This window comes from Amblyomma americanum, chromosome 3 (genome assembly GCF_052857255.1).
Source record: "Amblyomma americanum isolate KBUSLIRL-KWMA chromosome 3, ASM5285725v1, whole genome shotgun sequence".
Classification (NCBI taxonomy): domain Eukaryota; kingdom Metazoa; phylum Arthropoda; class Arachnida; order Ixodida; family Ixodidae; genus Amblyomma; species Amblyomma americanum.
The window spans coordinates 9009691-9031920 of NC_135499.1; the positions used below are offsets into that span (position 1 = coordinate 9009691).

The following is a 22230-nucleotide window of genomic DNA, read 5'->3' on the forward strand; positions in this document are numbered from 1 at the left end:
ACCTCAAGGAGATTGACTGTGCCTGCATCGATACCCAGGTGGATACTGCCACATTCTAGTATGAGACTTTCGACTGTTCCTTACACATGTGTCCTCTCCTTGGTTTGTGCGGTTTGAGGAAAGAAAATGGCGCAGGAAATCACTTCCCGGTGGACACCTGAACCCCGCCGCAAGGAAAGGGACGAAGGTGGGAGTGAAAAAAGAAAGAGAGAAGGGGATGCCATAGTGGCAGGCTCCAGAATAATTTCGACCACCTGGGGTTTTTTAACGTGCACTGACTTCGCACAGCACACGAGCACCTTCTGCCTCCATCGAAAGGCAGCCGCCGCGCCGGGTTCAAACCCGGGTACTCCGGCCCAGCAGCCAAGTGTTCTAACCACTGAGCCAGCGCGGCGGGAGGTGATGGTCACAGAAGTTTGTGTGGGATACGCCGGCCACGTGCATTTCTCAGGCCCTGGAAAGCGCGGCTCAGAACGGCGAAGAAAAGTGAAAGCGCAGCTCACCTGACCATGAGGCGTCGCAGCCTGCGCCTACAGCCGCCCGTGGTGCGGGACTGCCGCTGCCTGGTCGCCCTGCGGCGATGGCGCACCGGTGACGCCTGCACACCTGTAATTACCAAGCTTCCTCAAAGACCTGCATGGCAATGTCTGCGGTATTTTCACGACCATTTCAGGAGCATGAAAGTGCAGTGTGTCGTGAAAGGGCCGAGGGAGCGCCACTTGGTGCAGTAGAGGTCAACAGAGACGAATGCGATAGTAAATTACATTAGTAGGTTATTGTGGGAAAAGAAAACCGTTCGTCCTTCCGGTAATGCGAATTTCGGCGATAGCTGGACTGTGGGGTACCTCACAGACTGGGCCTCTTCGATTTACCACGCTCGGGCAGCCCGCTGGCTGCCAGAAAGTTCGCCCCTGACAGGAATGCGCATCATGGTCACATGCGCTTGCAGCCACCGGAACCAGCTCGTCGGCAATCACGGCGGGTAGCTACCATTAATCACGGAGGGCAGATGCTCTCCGTAGCTTCACCTTCTGCTGCGTCTCGTTGCTACGCGCACGTACGGCAGAAATAGGCTGCTTGAGATGAAGAACAACGACCTGAAGTTGTTGAGGGCTGCCGCAGACTGCAGAACAAACAGCTGATCGCGCTCGCAGCCGCACACATCGGCGACGACAACGCGAGCGTGTGCCTTCGGTGCACAGTGTGCTGTGTAAGCTTCGAGAAATCCTCAAAAGCATGCGATGAGTCGAAACTACATCGGAGGGAAAAACTGCCCATGCGGTGCTCATCAGACGACACGCCGTACTCTCGAATTATCGCGTGCTTGTTTACTACGCAGTATGTATATGACTGGTATGACCACATACGACCTGCATGGTGATTGAATATCACTGCTGTTGTCGTTGCGATTTCTACGTTCATGAAATGGATCCTGTGGGCTGTAATCAGAAAACAATGTGGATGTGTTCTATTCATCTATAGTCTGCCGGCCGCCGGCTTTTGCTGCCGGCAAGGAAAGCACGCATAATTTGGAAAAAGCTAATATCAGCTGGTTGAACGTTCATCTAGAACAAGCGGGTGCACTGTACAAATTTAGCTGCATGCGTATCGTATCTGTAATGCTACAGCTTTGCCTTAGAGGGCTGGCACTCGAATCAAATGTGCTACAATCCAGCGTTGCGTGTCAGCGCCTCACACGTATACCGCGTGTGCTTGCATGGTGATCCAAGCTGGGAAATTTATTTTCTCTCTTTAATGAGCTAACGAGAGGAGGTGCATGCGTACGGCACTTCTCAGATATTTTAAGTGTTTGAAGCAAAAGGCCCGAGCATAAAGCTGTATGGCAGTCGGCGACGACTTAATCAACACTCGCCTGGCCACATCTATGCCCGCCGAGAAACCTCGAGCAATGTGCCCGTGAAGGCTTTTAATAAAGGAGACGTTCCAATCAATCAAGCGTTTCCCAAAACATATCCGCCTTTGAGAAACACTAGTAGTTGGGCGTATTCAGGAAAGAGGCAATAGCGCAAACGGTGAACACGGACGTATACAGTGAGGGAAGAGGATGAGCGATCTTTGTCAAATAAAGCCTGCTGCAAGTAAAGCGCTCGTCCTGTTCCCTCACTCGCCCAAGTTCGCCTTTTGCGCCACTGTGTCTTTCCTGGATATCCGCCTTTCCAATGCCCAGAACGCAATGAAGACCAACGCTCTTGTATCACGCTCAACTAACACCTCGCCAAACACGTTGACCCGATGCATGTATGCGCGCGTCTGAGCGCGTATTTGGAGCTGGAATCTGCGGCTGCTCTCGTGAAAGGCCTCGAACACCATCGCGATATAAGCCGGGCACAAGAAATTAACAGCCGAACTATTTTGCGAACCATAACTGCGAGATCGTAATATGAAACGCGCATTCGTGCTTGCGAGGTGGTGAGCCGATCGAACTGCGATCACACACACGTACGCAAAACAAATAAACTAACTAACAGCGAGGAGTGCCGCAAAAGGCGCCACTCCAGGCGACACAGACGAAATGCACCGACGTCTGGTCGAAACAGGCGCCTACATCGCATGAAGAACCTTCTAGTCCCTATAAAAATGGCCTCGCTCGCTTGCCGCTGCCGTAACACCTCTCCGTCGCCTGCTCGTTGCCAGAGCGCTGCCAGCAGAAAATAGACTTGGCGAGTCTGGCTGCCCAGCCAGAGAAGAACGAAGGACAGCCACCGGAAGTGCGCGGAGCAGCCCGAGAAAATCGAGCGCTTGGCTCCGCGCTCTGGCAGCCCGCAGGCTTTTCGCCGGCAGCCAGAGGCAGATGATCGAATAGGCCCACTGTCGCAGCCAGCCTGGTGCGTTGCATGACGTCATGAATGACGCCAAGGACCTGTGAGCGTGCGCATGCTTTCCCTCTCGCATTTGCTCCTCGTAATCCTTCGTTTTACGCGTAACTGTATAACGTGGGGCCGCAGGCGGAACCCACTGCGTCTGCACGCAGTATCTCCACCGAGCCCCGCAAGAGTCCGAAGCCAAAGCGTGGCTACATAGTGGGTTGTTGGCACGCCAGCACGGAATGGGGCGGCCGCGCACACCATCAGAGCTACAACTTTTCCTGGCAATGCATCCAAAGCTGCGGCCCTACGCCCGCCAATCTGTTCCCAATTAATCGCGTTCTCTTAAGCCAGACGATACTTATGAAAAGAACATCGTGAAAAGGAACTGCGAGCAATAATGGCACGCGAGGTCTCTCCACGTCATGAGCAGAAACGCTCTGTCTTGCGCCCTCCTCTCCTGTATCTACAAAAGAAACTCTTGGTGACAACGCAACAACGTCCGGGTCCTGTCACGAAGCTCAGTGCGGTTCCTTCGCGCTCTCGTTTTCTGCGTGCGCTTCCGCGAGCTGAGAACAGGCAACACCGCTGGTGTGCAGAGCTGTTCGCACGTGGGAAAATTTCATAGAGTAGCCAATGTACGACAGCCCTTGAAACCAGTAAAATAATCCATTCCATCAGAGCCCGTGTGCGCTATCTCTGGGCGCCTAAAACCGAACTCGACGTGGAATTCACAGCGAATCGGTGCCTACTGCGCCGGGACGCGCAGAAAAGGGCAGTATGCAAAAAGAGGCAGTGACTCACGATGCCCTCAAAAAACGGAGATGCTTGTCTGAAATCACCTCTGGCGCAACACCGGCGAGCGGCTTTTCTGCCAGCACCCCGGCTGCCGATCAAGTGCGTGAGGTTCTTTTTTCCTGGCATACGTCAACCACCGTCGCCCAGACAGGGGGCGGCACCGGCCCCCTCAACTCGCACAGCTGTGGCGCCCTTCTGTGCACGCAAGGGTTTCGGCGCCTCTGTCGCACTGGGCTGACGCCGGATGTTTGAGCGCAGTAGCGCCGTCCTGCCTCGCGTTGCTCCGAACATTGCGTCTTCTAGTCTGCCTCGTTAACCGGTGCAGTGTGATTTGCAGACACAGCGTCCCGTCTGCATGGCACATTCCGAACAGAGTCGCTGTTTGCGTTCGGTTAATTCACTCGTGAAGCAGCTCGTACAGTGTAGAGACGATCCTTCCTCTTTCAAAGCTCGGCCGCTTCTTGTGACGACGTGTCCAAAGCCACGGGACGGAAGCCAAGGAAAACCCAATTCCTAGCATTGGCTCGCTCTCAAGGACGAGTGTTCGGCTGCGACCTGTGACGTCATAATTGCCGGTCTCGCTGGAGCAGAAAACTCCTCGCCACACCTGCTCATTCATTTCACCGTCGTGGCCGGGCAAACATATTTCTCACGGGACAGGAAAGAAAACAGACCACCAAAAAAACTGTTGATATCCATAGAATGCTAAACCAGGTACAGTGAAAAATGTGTGCAAGCTCATTCACGCGTTGTTAGCGGAAACGATCTGGATCTGAGCTAGTTGGTTCATATTGCAATTAAAACAGCACCCAACGGGAGACAGCACAATTTGGTCTGAATTTTTTTTCACTTCACTCGTAATATTCCATCTGGGTCTGTTAGACGTATTTCTCATTGTTACCTCGCTTTTCTCCGGTGACGTCGACCACTTCCCTTTCTTCCGCAGTTTTTTTCCCGCTGCGTCCCGTTTAGCTGCCCCTTTTCTGTGCGCCCAAATAAATATCAGCGCCGTGTCTTGTCTCTGGGCTGTCCCTCGTTCGCTGCTCTTTCATTGCAACTAGTAGAAATGTTGCGAAAAAAATCTCAAACGACGGTAACAACCAAAAAGGGGAAATGCAGTGCGCGTAGTACTGAATGTGCTTCGGCTAAACGGCTAAACCGGCACTTCCGTTTAGAGCACTGCAAGGACCGCGATCACTGGCCCATGGGGCACGGGCACGGGCCCGATGCCCTCTGCCGTTATGCCCATCTGAGCCCGGCCCGGTTTCTCAAATACATGCCTAGGCCAGGGCCGGCCCGACAAGGGGGCGGGCCCGGCTCAGGCCCGAAACAACACAAAAACTATAAGTGTGCTACAGAGGCGCAGATGTTGTTACTATGAGTTTAAGTGAAAACGTGTGCGTCTTTGTTAGAACAGAGGTCTAAAACTACTTTCTGCTTGAGTTTCAGTATGTGGGGTTTTTATTTATTTATTTTTTGCCACGAAGAAAGTGCAGTGCATTGAATGCGGCACCTACCAATTTTATGAAAATAATCAACAGAGGCCAGTTTTCTGCCTCTAGTTTTGGCTTTAATTTCCGCAAGCATACCTCAAACAGCCCGCCTAACATTTCAATCGGTTCGCCACCGTCACGCAAGAACTGACGCGATACCACAAGGCAGCGAGGTGTCTGTTCAAACAGCTGCTTTGTCGCTTGTCTCCTGCCATCCAGCAATAGCAGAACATTCGTCGGACATGAAACGCGATGAACTCCTACGCTGAAACTAAGAGTTAACGCTGCCATATCTTAGACAATTAGTTTTGCAGAATAAAAGGGGCCACAAAAATTGAACAAAATGCGGGAATTTACAGACAGAAAAAAGACAAGTCTAATAAATATTGCGCCATGCATTATGAAAAGTGCCAAGCGCGAACACACAGACCAAACGGAGAGAAACCATACTGCACGGGTGCTATGAGATACTGGATGCACCCTCCCAGGCAGGCGTTCCTAATTCCTGCGAGGATCACCACGGCGAGTAACAGCTGCTCACGGTGAATTTCTTGTGCGTGCATGAGCTGCATAGCACAGTGGCAAGTGCCCTCGTAGTGAACGTGATTGAGATTTGGAGCGAGTGCTTTTGCGTGAAAACAGCGAAATGTGCAGCTGCGAAAGCTTACTACGCACGGTATGCTTTCCGAATGCTAGAATGAACGTGGCGTTGTGCAGCTAGTCGCATTCGTTGCGATGGTTGCAGTGATCGCGACCGAGGCGATCACACGACGTCGCTTCTGCTACGTAAGTACTGTGCTTGAGAACTGCCGTGTGTACGATGCGACGCGATCTCGGCCGCAGGACTGTTCTCTGCGGCGGTAACGTCGCCATCCTTCTGTGACTCTAATCAGTACATTTTGTGATGATGGGTGCTCGGGTCACCACTGGCCAGCGGCACTGTGGGAAAACATCGGTGTGCAGTGCAAATGTATCTTCGGAAATGTCATTTCTTTTCGCGGATTGGTGTGCGAAGTATGAGTGTTATATTGACCACATCTTTACGCCAAGGATCTCTGCCGGACGACTGGAGGACGGCCGAAATCAAACCTTCGCATAAAACCGGAAAGAAAGCACACACCTAGAATTACCGGCCTCTATCACTGACATCGACATCATGCAAAATTTTAGAGCACATAATTCACAAACATCTATAAGGTTTCTTAGAGGTTCCTTTGCCTTTCTTAACTCAGTCAATATTTCACAAGTACTAACGTATCGTTACCTCGGTATACTAATCTCAAGCAATCTAAATTGGTCCGAGCATATCATTAAACTGGTCGCTGAGTGCTCCAAAACACTGGGCTTTATTCGAAGAACATTATCGTTGTCGCCCCCGGGCGTCCGTAAACTGGCATATGAAACCTTCGTACGATCCAAACTCGAATACGCATGCGCAATCTGGTGTCCACATCAGACTTATCCCATCAACTCTTTAGAATCTGTGCAGAACCGCGCCGCTCGCTTTATATCTTCAAAATACGACTACAAAATCAGTATCAGCAGTATAAAATCATAACTGGATCTCCCCTCATTGGTCTTTCGCCGCAAGATATCACGACTATGCCTCCTTCACAAGATATTCTATCATTTCACGCATCTGCGCCAATCTCTTCTTCATCCACCAGCACATTCCTCTTGACGCTTATTCAATAGCTTAAGTATACAGCGCCTGCATGGATCAACATCTGCTTTTAATAAGTCATTTCTACCAATAGCAATACAGGAATGGAATGAATTGCCAGATTCTACTGTCTTGGAAAGTTAACCTGTGAAATTCAAAGACCGGTTACTGTCTTTGAACATTAAATTTGCCTATATTTCTTTTCTCGCCCATAGTTTGATGTGCTTGAGCCATTCGTTTGTAAATCCATTTCTCTACTCGATTGATTTTTTTGTAACTGTTTTAATTGTGTTCTCATTTGATGTTACTGATTGTATTCGTTGCCCTAATTGCCCTCATTTTATGTTTATATATATATATATATATATATATATATATATATATATATATATATATATATATATATATATATATATATATATATATATATATATATATATATATATATATGTTTTACTAGATTTGTTCTTTTTTTTTTCAACCTCTCACTTTGTTCTCGTTTTGTCCTACGTACGTCGCCCCCCGCCCCTTATGTAATACCCTGTGAAGTGTCCTTAAGGGATCAATAAATGATGATGATGATGATGATGATGAGCACAATGTCCTTAGAAAATGTCCAGCATCATTTCAGGCGCGGATTTTCTACAATTACCCAATTAGTTGAGACTGTGCCCGACTTCGCACAGTCAATTAATAAAGGCAAGCAAGCAGACGCGATTTTCGGAAAACATTCGATAAGGTGTCACATAACAAATTATTACATAAATTAAGATATCATATCAAAAATGACCATATACTTAGGTGGATCACAGGCTACCTTTCGAACAGAAGTGATCCATCTTGAGAAAGCCAACTGGGCCAAACTTCGGTGCTTTTGAACAGAAGTGAGTTCGTCACCTTAAATAATACTTCTAGACGTGCTCAGGTTGAGTCTGGCGTCCCCCGAGGATCCTTTTTGGGACCACTTTTATTTTTATTATTTAATAATGACATTTCTACTTCCTGGGCGATGTACGTGTGACAGCAGCTTCAGAGTACAAATATTTGGGAATTATGTTCGCAAGCGACCCCCTTTTTTTCTCGAGAGCCCCTCTTGAACTAGAAGAATTATTATACTTGCATCCGATATTGCAGTATGGTTGCTCTGCATGGGATCCTTACACGACGCAAAGCATAAATGAACTTGAGCGAGTGCAGAAACGTGAAGCCCGTTTCGTTTCAGGCGATTATGATTTTATAAAAACCACTGCCTCAATATGGAATGATTTGCGCTGGCCGCTACTTGAAAACAGGAGGAAATATCTCAGATTGTGTCTCTTTTATAACATACTTCAGGGCAGAGCAGGCATTGACAGGGGGCATGTACATTAAACCACCAATATATTTGCCTCATGGAATCCATCACTCAATGAAAGTCCGGGAATACAGATGTAGGATCAATATTTTTCATTATACTTTTTTCCTAAAACAATCCACGACTAGAATGATTTACCAGAACATATTGTTACTGCTCCTGCCTCATCTTTCAGGACTGACTTGCATTGCAGCGTTTCATGTCTAACCTTTGATGCATTTTTTGTGATGAAGCCGTCTGGTGCAGATTGGTGTTTTCCTTCGTTTCAGTTTTCATGTACATTACTATGTCGTGCACAGCATGCGTGATAAATATACGTAACGGGATCCTATTCTTTTCTTAGATGTTCAAAGTGAAGTTTTGCTGAACTGTCAGTGACCGTGGTGTCTGCATCTATGTCTATATATGGATTACTCTTGACTCCTGTACTCCCCCTTACAATAATGCCCATTAGGGCGCTGTAGGTATTGTGAATAAATAAATGATGAAAGATTGCCGCACCTGAAAACAGGTGCAACCTCAGCCAACCGCCAGTCACGTGGAATCAAACCAGTTTATAGAGACTGTGAAAAAATAGCGAACCAGATGCGATGAATACCTTCGAATGAAATAATGAGCATTTTGTTGTTAAAACCAAGGTGATCAGACGCTGATGTGGTTTAAGCTTTCGTAGCAAGGATAAGGTAGCGGTCTCAGTAACATATATTTCAGACATTGACCCATTACAATTATTGCCAGTAATAGGGGCTAAAGAAGCCTCATTTGAATGCGTTATTAAAAAGATGGCCGCATTCGGCCACACGAACACCGCCTCTCTCAGGATTGGCAAGAGATACGTGAAGAAGATTGTCCACCAGAACATCCGCAGGTTATCTGCTTACATTAATGGCGAGTGAAGAAGTGGCGACGAGCATTGCTTATCGCATGCTTTGCAATGCTTCCAGGAACCGGAGTGCCTGTTCCTGTCGGACAGTCTTGTTGATGCGAAAGCATCGCTAGGCTATGTCGGCAGCTGACGTGTCCGCAAAAGTGGACGCTAAATATGGAAGCAAAATGTCTCGCACAATATAACGACGCCAGCTAGAGAATAGTAGTCATGACTGAATGTGTATGACAACTGGTATATAAATAGTGTTCGATCACTGTCATGGTCATGTGAGTCATTGCACTTGCACGAGTCCGTAGCCATGAGTCATGACCGGAATCATAATCAATGCAGTCATGACCGGAGTCATTGTCTGAGGAAAGAACTGAGTCGTGATCATAAAAGTCATGAGTCATATCCATAAATCATAAGACGCAAAATGAGTCACAAGTGCTGAGTCGTGGTCACAGAAGTTGAGTCGTTGGGTGACAACTGGTATATAAATACAGTGTAAGATCGTTGTCATGGTTGTGTGAGTCATTGTAAGCGTCATGAGTCCGAAGTCATGAGTCATGACCGGAATCATAGTGTCTGTTGTCATGACCAGAGTCATTGTATGAGGAAGAAATTGAGTCGTCGTCATCAGTCTTGAGTCCTAATCACAAGTCATGGACGCAAAATGGTCACAAAAAGTGCTGAGTCATGTTCACAAAAGTAATAAGTCATTGGGTGAAAATTGGTAGACAAATAGTGTCCGATGATTTTCATGGTTATGTGAGTCATCGTAACTGAGTCACGAGTCTGAAGTCGTGAGTCATGAACGGAATCATCAATGTGGTCATGACCGGAGTCATTTTCTGAGGCAAGAATTGAGACGTGTTCATCAAAGTCATGAGTCATCATCATAAGTGACGGACACAAAATGGGTCACAAATAGTTCTGCCTTTGGTGACAACTGGTACATTAATAGTGTCAAATTGTTGTCATGCTCATGTTAGTCATTGAAATTGAGTCATGTGTCCGAAGTCATTAGTCATGACCGGAGTCTTATTCAATGTGGTCATCACCGGAGTCAATGCCTGCGGAAGGAATTGATTCGTGGTCACGAAATCGGTCACGAAAATCGGTCACGAAAAGTGCTGAGTCGTGGTCACAAAGTGACAAAAATGTGATAAGTCATGGTTCGCAAAAAGTGCTGAGTCATGAGTCACAAAGTGGGTCAAGAAAGTGCGAAGTCATGGGTCACACATTGGGTCACAAGCAAGTTTAAAGCGAGATTGAGGTGTCCACTGAGATGTGGAGATCTGAGAGCTACTGCGCCCTTTCCTTTCTTCAAAACATGCTTTCGCATTCCTACACATAAGCAGACTTAACAGCCCTCAGCATTGTTTGTTAAGGCGATGTAAGTGGCGATTACACCAAGGCGCGGTGTTAGTGCATGGCATACTAATGACGGTTATAACTCCGTGAAAAAAGAGCAGCAAGTATGACACTGAACACGTTCCAGTTAACCTCCATTGAACGTGATGAAAGATCACGAAGGAAATGCTCAGCAAACACTGTCAACTCATCTTTTATACCATCGAAGTTCGCACGGTTGTAGGACCTTATTTGTTTATTACGAGTTGCTTCTTTATGTGGCATGAAATCCGCCGTTATTATAGAACGGTCGAAAGCCCTAAGGGGGCGCGACAACACTGCAACACGAGCTTACTTCGCCTTTTCGCACAGGTTAGTTATGCAACTAATGCGTCCTGTCACACATGCTCTAAACGATGCATGATAGTGGTTTCGCGCTCCGACAGTTTGTTGGAGTGTATTCAGAAAAACTAGACCAGCCAAAATTCGCACGCAGAAAAACTGAGAAGATAAGAAAGACGCTGTACAGCCAACTGTTTACTCGAAAGTCCGGGGCTCGAATATACAGTATTGTGCGTTTTTATCGCTGACACTTTCAAAAATTTCCCCGCCTCAACCGCTGGCTCGTTTACGGTGAAACTGCACACAGAGCTTGCGTATTATGGTAACTTTTGTATCGTAGCAAGTTTGACAATGGTACTTACTTAGTTCAGGCGCACATGATGCGAAAACGTAAGCGTCTACGAGAGATCGGCGAGCCAAAACCCGCAGACGACAATTTTTCTCTGAAGGGCGGCAGTGGCGCCATCTGTTTGCTATAGCACAAAGCGTCCCGACAAGGCCGTCGAGGAGAGCGTTGCAAGGAGCGCGGGCCGTTTGAATATGCCGTTCCTGTCGTTTCGTCTGCTTCTACTGAAGCGCTTACAACATTTTCGACTAATTAAGCGGGAAAATATCAGAACAAATGATTTAACGAGGCTTTACCTTTTAAAGAATATTATTTGCAATGCTCGCCTCGCGGCCTAGTCGGGACGCTTTCCGCTGCCGAAAACAGATGGCACTACTGCCGGTTCTCAGCGAAAAAGCGTCGTCTGCGAGTTTTGGCTCGCCGATCTCTCGCAGACGCTTACGTTTTCGCATCATGTGCGCCTGAACTAAGTAAGTACCATTGTCAAACTTGCTACGATACAAAAGTTACCATAATACGCAAGCTCTGTGTGCAGTTTCACCGCAAATGAGCCAGCGGTTGAGGCGGAGAAATTTTTGAAAGTGTCAGCGATAAAAACGCACAATACTGTATACAGGGCACACAGTCACATGACCCTCTCACAATCGCTATCACATCAACCTTCCATCGTGGAAAAAAGATTTGCGGTGACCGCAGCACCTTCTATCTTCACAAATGATCTCACAGTTACTGTTGCCTACTTCTAGTGCAAAAACATCTTTGCAAGAGCAGCGTGAGAATAATTATTGCAAAAAACAGTCATACACAATTAAAACAACCAGAGGGAAATATGCAACGCTTTCAGCACATAGGTATCAAACAACAAAAAAAACATGCAGAACAGAATTTGTCATTCTTAGAACACACACACTCCCTATAAGGTCCAGGGGATTATGAAACAGATTCTATGAAGGCAATTTCCATACTTCGAAGGGCAAGAGAGCAATGACTACAGCATGCCTTAAACATGAAGCTTGCAATCGAAGCTGGTGAAGATGGTGAGAGGTGTCTTTTGGACGGGGTGGAGAGCATCCTGAGGACTTCATGGAGGAAGGGACTTTGCCCAAATGACTGCAGGCAGCGAGTAGTGACTACTTCGATGACAACGGCCTACGGCTTTTACAAGCGGATAAAGAAGGCGGATTCGTGGTGATGAGAGCTACAACCTACAATGAAAAGGCCTCTTTAGCTTTAGCAGAGAACTTTGTGCAGGTGAGCAAACAAGCCTGTAGAGTGAAAACGAAAGCGATAGGCCTGTGTAATATGCAGCTCAGCAGATTACCCTACGGTATTAGCAAGTGCAAGAAGGGCTGTATGGAAGTGTTTTCTTTTTTTTTTTGCTAAAACGCATAAACCCGATATGCCTTTCAGTTGTACTGTCAGCGAACGCGAATCATGGCAACAGTAAATTAGCCGCTTTCTCCTTGAACACTTAAATAAGCTTAATAAAAATGATCCCTTCGCCACGAAGAATGCGACAGATGTGACAGCTTTTATAAAGAGCAGACGGACGTTGCGTTTTTATTGTCAACTGATGTGGAAGGAGGTGGAGGAGGAGGGGAAAGAGGAAAGGCAGGGAGGTTAACCTGAAGAATGATCGGTTTGCTACCCTGCACGGGAGGAAAGGGGAGAGGGGATAGAAATGAAGGAGAAAAGAGAGGTAACAGAAAATTGAAGTTACTATGAAAGGTCAGCAAGTGTTCGGTAAGTCACAGTCTATCGTGCAGGCCAGTTCTTCTGAAGCAGATGCAATTTCACTACAGCATGACCTCAACTCTGTATTCTCTTGGTGCAACAACTGGAATATGGCGCTAAACATCTCCAAATGTAATCTGGTCCGGTTTACAAAAAAGAAACAATTCCTCCAAACAGACTATTTCCTTGGTAGCACTGAATTATCCGCAGTTTCAACTTATGAGTACTTGGGAGTCTTTTTTTCTACTGACCTATCATGGAATACACACGTAAATTACATATCTGCTAAAGCCAGTCGCACATTAAACTTTCTCAGACGTAACTTTAAGGACGCTAACCTTACACTGAAGGAGACATTATACATGTCTACTGTACGTCCGATACTTGAGTATGCTTGCGCGGTTTGGGACCCGCATACAAAACTGAATATTGAGGAGTTGGAGCGCGTCCAGAAACGGGCTGCTAGGTTTGTGTCCGCCGATTACAATTTCCAAAAAAGTTCTGGTTTGCGCGAAAAGTTGGGATGGCCATTACTTGAAAACAGGCGCAAATATTTGAGACTCTCTTTTATAATGTGCTTAATAATAAAACTGGAATTTCAAAAGAGAAATACATTAGTGAACCCAGCTACATTTCCGCCCGCACTGAAGACCCAATTAAGGTGCGCGAGTACAATTGCCGTATAAACGTATTCAAATATAGTTTTTTCCCACGAACAGTGCATGATTGGAACTGTCTCCCTTCGCGGGTCGCTACCGCCCCTCCTACATCGTTTCTGACCGATTTGCAAAGCCACCTGTCAATATAAGTGCAATAATTCTTGTCCGAGTGTATTATGTTTTAAGCAGTGCTGTATTTTAAAATGTATCTTTTTTTGTGTGTGTATGTGTGTGTTTAGGGTATGTTTGCCTTTCTACAATGGTTTTTATTTTGTTTGTTTGTTTGTTTTTGCTTCCGTGTGCATGGGTTTATTGTATTTTCTGTGTAGACCGCATCATTTGCCTAATTTATTATGTACTAGATGTTTGTTCTTATTTATGATGTTTCCCCCCTACAATAATGCCCCAATGAGGGCGCTGTAGGTACTGTGTATAAATAAAATAAATAAAATAAAAAGCGGCAGCAGTGCCTTGGAGGCCTTCACCGCCGACGATCGCCGCGGCTAGTGCCCGAGAATCTTTATTTCCGTCAGTGGGTGTGGATCTAGACGCTCCAGTGCACGGAAGCGCGACTGCCATTCGGCGCTGTAGGCAGGGCATTCACAAAGAATATTGGCTATAGTCTCGTCACACCCGCAGATGGCAGATGCAGAGCTATCAGCTATACCGATTAAGAAAGAGTAATGCTTGGTGAAAGCTACACCAAGCCACAGGTGACACAGCAAAGCTTCTTCACGTCGTGGTAGGCCGGATGGAAGCCGCAGCTTCTGATCTGGGTCCAAGGATTTTAAACGTGAATTTGAAAATTGGCCTGAGCTCCACGCGGCAAGCGTGATGTCCCGCGCAAGTGCCCGAAGCCTGCCCGCCGCGTCTGATCTCGAAATGCGGATCGACACAAAATCGCCGTCGTGGTGAGCACTTCGCGCGACCTCGTCAGCGCGGTGATTGCCAGCGATGCCGCGGTGTCCCGGCAGCCACTGGTAAATAATGTCGTGCCCTTTATGGATGGCAGGGTGATGTAGTTGTCGAATTTCCACCACCAGTTCCTCATGGGCTCCAAGGCGAAGAGCAGCTTGTAAGCCTGGGGGGGGGGGGGGGGGGCAGCTTTGGAATCGCTGAAAATAGACCACTGCTGGGGGCGCTGCTGATTGATGTGTTCAACGGCGACACGAAGAGTGGCGAGTTCTGCACCCGTCGAATAAGTCTGGTCAGCTATCCTGACTGTGATTTATGTAGCCCTTGTGGGGATGACCACGGAGCCCGAAGAACTGATGGGGTTCACTGAGCCGTCGGCGTAGACGTACGTGCACCCGGTTCTCGTGGTGCTCATGGAAATATTCAATACCGACTTGTTTTAGTTCTATCGGTGATAAAAAGATCTTCCTGATACCAGGTATTGAAAGAAGCACACGGGGATTGTGCAGGCCCCAAAGTGGAGAGGACGGTCTAGAGGCGGGTGTATACTGCGACGACAGAATGGCGCGATGTGCATGAATGGTGTTTGCAAACGATGTGCGCGGCCTGGTAATAGGGAGACTGGCAAGGTCATGAGACAGAACCCGGGCTCAGATGTGTCGAAATTGTGCTGCATGCAGAACTGTTTGAGGCAGTACGCGAGTTTAGTGATTTCAATGGGGCTACATGCTTTCAGAATTCAGCAGGTGTTAGTGGGAGGATTCTTGTCGATATTAGAGTTTTACCTTCACTCCACTGTTGTTGCTTTTGGAACAGGCATGCTTGTTCAAAAAAAAAACATTTGCATAGGATCTTGTGTTGCCCCCCGTGCTATGCAATATATCATTTTCTAGCTTCCATTGGCCGTGTTTTCGCATCTTCTGTTGACAACGGCTCCGTCCTGCGAGTTTTTAGACATGATGACGATTTTTTGGTGGTTTCAAGAACTAATCGCAACTTGACGCATGGCGTTACTATAGAAAGGATCTTATGCCTGTTTAGACAATTAGGGAAATGCCTTCCTTTTACTTATGAACTACCGGAGAAGAATTGTTTGTAGTTTTCAGATACTAACACAAAATACTCAGGAGGCCATGCCTGTTGGATGTATTTCCGCAGAGCAAAGAAAGAACTGCTGCCTCATGTTTCGGCACATTCTAACACAGTCAAAAGGGCCATCGCTTCTCTTTGTATGGAATCTGCGCTGGTCAAGTCCTAAGCTCACATGGTTGAGGATAGTTTTCACAATTGGACCAACAGACTTAAAAAGGCGGGCTTCCCATGTTCTGTTGTGTCTACAGTAGCAGCGACCGTATTAAAAAGATGAAAGGGAAGAAAAGTACCAGAGCCAAGCCACGACAAAGTAGACCACAAGTGGTCCCATATACGCACAGTGTGGCCCAAAGCCTAAAAAAGACTGCTATCAAGTATGGCGCGCCTGTTGAGTTCTCAGCCCAGAGAAAGCTGAGCGGCTTGTGCGCGCATATCGGGCGAAGGAAAACGCCCCAGTGCGAAAATAAGAATGGCAATGTGCAGTTGGTGTGATATATGAAATACCACTGCCTCACGGCGAGGTCTGTATAGGCCAAAAGGGTCGTTGTATTAACGACAGAGCATGGGAGAATATCGCTAGAAAAGAGAGATGGGTCCAATTTTCCCCTAAATTGCAAAGAGTGCAAATGTGAGCCGGTCCTGTACGGTATCAAGATTCTTGGCAGAAGTCGCGATAAGACAGCGCAGGAAGTGCTATAGCGGCTTTTTGATAGGAAAGAAGAGAGACGCATGCTGTGGTCATTGCTCCCTTTCCCTTCGAATTAAGGAAATTGCCTTCATAGAATCTGTTTCTTAATCACGTGGACCTTATAGGGAGTATGTGTGTTCTAAGAATGAAAAATTCCGTTCTGCATGTTTTTTTTTTTTTGATACCTATGTGCTGAAAGCGTTGCATATTTCCCTCTTGTTGATTTAATTGTGTATGACCTTGTTTTTTGCAATAATTATTCTGATGCTGCTTTTTCAAAGATATTTTTGAACTAGAAGTAGGCAACGGTAACTGTGAGATCCTTTGTAAGATAGAAGGTGCTGCGGTCACCGTAAATCTTGTTTCCACGATGGAAGGTTGACGTGATAGCAATTGTGAGACGATCATGTGATGAGTGCCCTATATACATTCCCCAGATTTTCGAATAAACGGTTGGTAGTCCAGGTTCTTCCCTATCTTCTACTAAGTTATCGTGAGTGCTTCTTTTGGCTGGTTTCATTTTTCTGAATATAATGCACCATCAAGCCCAACAACGTGCGTTATTGGATTATTGGAGTGTGTGAGAAAATTAATGGGCTTACGTGTTTTGCCCTACCGTGCCTTTCCTGGATTGCTTCTCCTCTCGAGGGATGATGACTGAAACCTTGGCGCTGCATCGGGTACTGGTAGTAATGATGAAACTGCTAGTATTAAAGCCATTTATGCAATTGTTCGTAGATTAGAGCAAGGTTTCTTTTTCGCCGAGCTTGAAGAAGTAAAGAAAAAGCAGTGTGCTCTTGCTCTTTCGCACAGGAACTACAGAGCACAGTCACCGTACTCCAAAATGATTTCATCATCATCGTCAGCCTGACTGCGCCCACTGCAGGGCGAAGGCCTCTCCCATGTCTGTCCAATTAACCCTGCCCTTTGCAGCTGCGCCCACCGTATACCCACAAACTTCTTAATATCATCCGCCCACCTAACCTTCTGCCGCCCCCTGCTAGAGAGGTGGGCGGATGAGTAAAAGAAGGCGGCTTCTCAGATAATCGGCGCAGACTGCTCGGTGTTAAAACATCCCTCGGAGATGCACCCTATAGGACACTGTGGGGAATCAGCCCCGCTGTTCCCCTTGTGGTTTGCTTTCCCGCGATGAGCCGTCAGCAGAAGCCTCTCCTCGAGAAGGGGCACATTCCCCGGTTAGTTACCTTAACTAACAAGAAAGGGCGCCAGCGCCGCCGCGCGAGAGACGGCTTGCAGCTCGCACGCAGGAGAGAGGATGAGGCTGTTCGGCTGGGATCGTCGGCGCAAGCGGAAGTTCGCACGCGGCTCCGCTCTTCGCCAGCGGGGCGAGGAAGTGGCGGGGATACTTGCTCCCGTATCTCGTCCCGTCCGGCCTCCGGAGTATCCCTTGCCCTGGCGTGGGCGAACATTCGCTCGTAACCTTACTGGTGAGTCGAACGACCTTGATTCATTAGCGTATTTTGTTGCTAGCTGGCGTTATCGTTGCTTTAGCAATAAATGCCTGTTTGTGTCATCCAATGTGTCGTTCCTTTGTTCCGTCAGAGCAAGACCCGCCGTGGTCGACGTGCGCTCGGTAGCATACGCGATCGCAGGGTGGGGTCTGGCGGCTTTGAACTGTGTCAGCTGCAGTTAAATGGGGAAAACGTATTTATATCTCCCCAATTCAACCCCACAACACGCAGAAATAACTTCACAGTTTCCGGCCTAGTTTATTGTGGAAACGAAAGTTGGAAAGACTCTGAGAAAGAATGCCATCGCAGTCTTCAAAGCTGCGCTTGACCAGACTGTAAGTACAGAAGATATTGCCGCGATTGCAGTCACCACTATGTGACAATATTGAGCGTGCGCAAAGGCTAAGAACGTTTCGTGAAGGAAAGAAGCGGCCGATGATCGTCAAGTTATGCAGGTTTAAAGTTAAATAACAAGTTTTGTCGCACGGTGCAACGCTAAAAGATAACGATTATGCGATTCGTGAATATTTCAGCTCTGCTATCAGGCGTGCCCGCTCAAAAGTGATTGAGTATGCTCAAACCATAATCCTTCCATTTAAACTGCGTTTTGGTAAACTGCATATGGGAAACAAGAAAGCTGTCTATGATAGTGCAGAAAACAAGGTGAAAAATAACTAAATGGGAAACGTTCTGCAAAAACCAGGAACCGATTGCAAAATGTCACTCTTCTCATGACCCTCTCCCTGTCTTGCAAATTAACTGCCGAAGCTTGCAAAATAGAGTAGACGAGTTTGCTGCCTTCCTCTCCTCTATCCAACCGCATGTAGTAATCGCAACTGAATCTTGACTGCATGAATCCATTGCAAACAGTGAGGTTTTTCCGTGTCGTTACGACGTTTACCAGTGTGACAGAAACACACATGGTGGCGGTATTTTCCTTGCATTCAGAGTAGTGAACTGCCTACTTCTCTACGCTTTTCTGAATCTGTACGATGCAGGGATAGACAACAATGGCAGTTACTTCGCCATTGGGTCCTTTTACCGTCCTCCTAGTTCTACTAACCAGGAACCATTTACTGACTTATCAAGTTTTTTAACTAGCATATGTTGTGACTATATACTTGGCAGAGACTTGCCTGCCCTTCATTGTGAAAACGGGAAACATGTGGTGTTCGCAGACTCGGCTGCCCTGTCTCTAGCGTATAATACCACAGACCACCTCATCCAATTCGCGTCCCAAAACTATAGACGAGACCGTTCTTCTGCTTGCACTCCGGGTTTGTTTTTCGCAGCTCTGAGTTGACGCAGAATGTAGTTGTCATTCCCGGTATCAGTGATCATGATTGTGTTGTGGCCACCTGCACTAACAGATCACACAGATCAGCCCGAAAACATCCTAGAAAGGTGTTTCATTACGAGCGCGGTGACTACACGCCTTTATCCCGAGAACTCTCCTTTCAGCTTAACGTTTTATGAAGTCAGCCAATCAATGGGCATAGATGAAGCTTGGATTCTTTTTAGAGATAAACTACTGGCTTTAACTGAGGATTACATCCCATCAGAATTATTAACAAGAAGATGTCTGAACGACAAACAAAGGATGAATAAGGACATTCGAGCACTAATTAACAAGGAACGCCGCCTGTATGCTAAATATTTAAGAAATCAGAAACAATGTATTTTTTTTCAGGAAATGCGCTACGGAAGCTACAAAATTGAGGAAAGAATCAAGGTAAATAAACAACTTTGCATTTCATCGCCTGACACGCACTTAAAGAAAAATACTATAATTTGTGGAAATTGGTTAAAATGAATTGTAAAGAGCCGGCCACAGTCCCTAGTTTAAGAGTTGATGAGAAAACACTGTTTGATGATTATGAGAAAGAAGGCCTATTCCTATATTAAGTCCGTTTTTTTTTTCTACTGCATACTCTACTGAACTGCCTGAAATACAAGAAATAGCCTACGAGAACATGCCCATGGTAACTGTCAGGCATAACGATGTTCTCAAAGTGCTTTCTAGTCTAAAAAATAAATCTGCTGGGGTCTTGATGGCATCACATGCCACGTAATAAAAACTTGCTCTCAATAAATAGCCCACTTCTTAGACGTTTTGTTTAGCAAATCATTATGCAGCAATTCATTACCTGCACAGTGGAAAGTAGCAGACGTCGTTCCTATTCCTAAAAGCCGTCCGAAAAATACAGTACAAAACAACAGGTTCATCTCTCTTACGTGCGTATGCTGTAAATACATTATACACAGTGTTGTGACAAAATACCTTCAAAACAATATTTTTTTAATGCACAACATAGATTTATACCAGACTTGTCATGCACCAGTGAACTGATGGAATTCTGCCACGATCTGTTTTGTTATTTCCACATTGGATTTCAGGTAGACTGCATATTTTTAGGTTTTCGAAAAGCCTTCGATACCGTTCCTCATGCTTTGCTTTAGCATAAATTATATTGTCTCTGTATACACCCTGCCATAGTCGTTCAAACTAGAATTCACTTTTCCGGGCGAACACAGCATTTTTTTATTAACGTCTCTAAATCAACGCGAGTCAATCAACTGGCCCGGCTGATTCCCCTCTTGTGTCACCGTTACTTCTGGAGTGCCTCAGGGGTCTGGTTTGCTGACTTTGTTATATTTCATCTATTTCAATGATACTTTAAAAGGTCTTGAGTGGAAAGCGCGATTAGAAGCAGACAACTGTGCCATTTACAAAAACATACAAAATCACTGTGATGTCACCAGTTAACAGAATGATTTAAACACAATTCAGGGTTGGTGCACAAAATAGGGCATGTCACTGAACAGTGCTCAATGTCAATTCGTATAATTTACCCGAAAACGCTTTCCGGTGAAATCAGACAATAATTTGAACGGACTACCTCTTGAAACGGTTGATTAATACAAATAATTTAAGTCTACTTTTCAGAAAACTTAACATGGAACAAATATTTTACCTTCAAATCATCTAGAACGTTAAATCTCATTAGATGCAATTTTTATAATGCCCCTACAAGAGTAAAAGGACAGCTTTACATAACTAATGTCCGCCCAATATTCAAGTACGCTTACACGGCATGGGACCATGAAATATCCTATCTTATAGAAAAATTTGAGCGCATTCAAAACCGCTCGCGCAGATTTCTTTCTGGAAACTAGCTTCCGAGACGGGACTCTGTCGGGCGCGCGGCCTTATCGCATCCGAACATAGCCGCAAGAAACGGCAGCCGCGGTTATGTGCGTGTACGCGCGGGCGATTCGGCGCGCCCAAGAAACAGCCGGCACTTTGTGTTTCTGTGTGTGTGCTTGCCGCTCAGCGGCGACGGACGAGACCCCCCCGAACAGCAGTTACGGGGGCATCATCCGATAAGTCCAAGGTCGGCGCGCCGCCTCCGTAACGACGGGAACCAGCTCAAGATGCCTTCCCAGGGAGCCGACCGGAGGGAGCAGCGGGGAAAGCAAGGACGAGAGAGAGCAAGATGGAAAGAAGGACCGGGAAGAGAGGAGAGACGGCCGAGGAGAACGGGACAGACGGGTCGCGGATGCGGAGACGAGAGGCCGCATCCCGACGACAAAGTCGTGTCACCGCAGTTGTGAATAGATGTGAATAAATTAGGCACTGTGTAATCGGAATGTTTGGTGTGGTCTGGCTGAATCGGGAGGAGAAGAGAAAGGAGTGAAGGGAGGAGAGGAACCTGCCTGACTGACTCTTGGCCACCCCGCCAGAAAACGCGATGGCTCGTCCCAACGCGATTCCCCTACCTAAATCTCATGTGTAAGACATCAATATCATTCAATGAAACTGGCGCAATCTCACTACCAACCGCACTCCATGGCACCAATATCTTCTTACCCTCCCTCTCCCGCCCCACTTTCTCCTCCTACAGGAAACTCGCTCCTGTAGCAATGTTCTTGGCTACTGGGCATTTCTCTCCAAAACTACTACGCCTTTCTCTTCTATCTGTGTTGGCTGGAACTTCTCAGTTGCACTCCTACACATTCCCTCCTTCCTTCAGTCCTATCTGGCGGGCATCCTGCTCTGTTCCTCAAGCTCACCTCAGCCTAGTTCTCTTGTCCTTGTATAACCCTCCCACCCATTCCATACATTTGCCACCCTTGGGTGCATTTCTAGACACCTTTCCCTCTCATACGACTCTAATTCTATCCGGTGACTTTAATGCCCCCATATTCCGTGGGGTTACCAGCAGACCCTTCGTGGCAGCCGCCTATTAAGTGGTCGCAAGTGGTTGGCCACTCATCATCATCATCATCAGCCTGACTGCACCCACTGCAGGGCAAAAGGCCTCTCCCATGTATCTCCAATTGACTCTGTCCTTTTCCAGCTGCACCCACCCAATGCCTGCAAGCTTCCTAATCTCATCCCCCCACCTAACGTTCTGCCGCCCCTGCTGCGCTTGCCTTCTCTTGGAATCCCAAGCCCATTTCTTCCTCTTCATTTCGACTAGGATGTCAATAACCCGCGTTTGTTCACTCACCCACTCTGCCTGCTTCCGGTCGCTTAACGTTACACGTGTCATTTTTCTTTCCATGGCTGGTTGCGTTGTCCTTAAGTTAAGCTGAACCCTTTTCGTTAGCCTACATGTTTG

At 46.8% G+C, this 22230-nt stretch overlaps 1 protein-coding gene across 8 annotated transcripts in view; it reads right to left on the reverse strand.

Moving 5' to 3' along the window:
• LOC144124442 (glycoprotein-N-acetylgalactosamine 3-beta-galactosyltransferase 1-like) overlaps positions 1–22230 on the reverse strand; it is a 611040-nt gene that overhangs the window by 394782 nt on the left and 194028 nt on the right. For 5 of the 8 annotated variants that reach the window (XM_077657098.1, XM_077657093.1, XM_077657091.1 and 2 more), the window contains exon 2: positions 504–606. The exons of the other annotated variants lie outside the window; for them this stretch is intronic. In XM_077657098.1, coding sequence (XP_077513224.1) covers positions 504–511 — 8 coding nt within the window. In that variant the 5' untranslated portion in view covers positions 512–606. The remainder of the gene's footprint in view (positions 1–503; positions 607–22230) is intronic. 8 annotated transcript variants of the gene reach the window in all.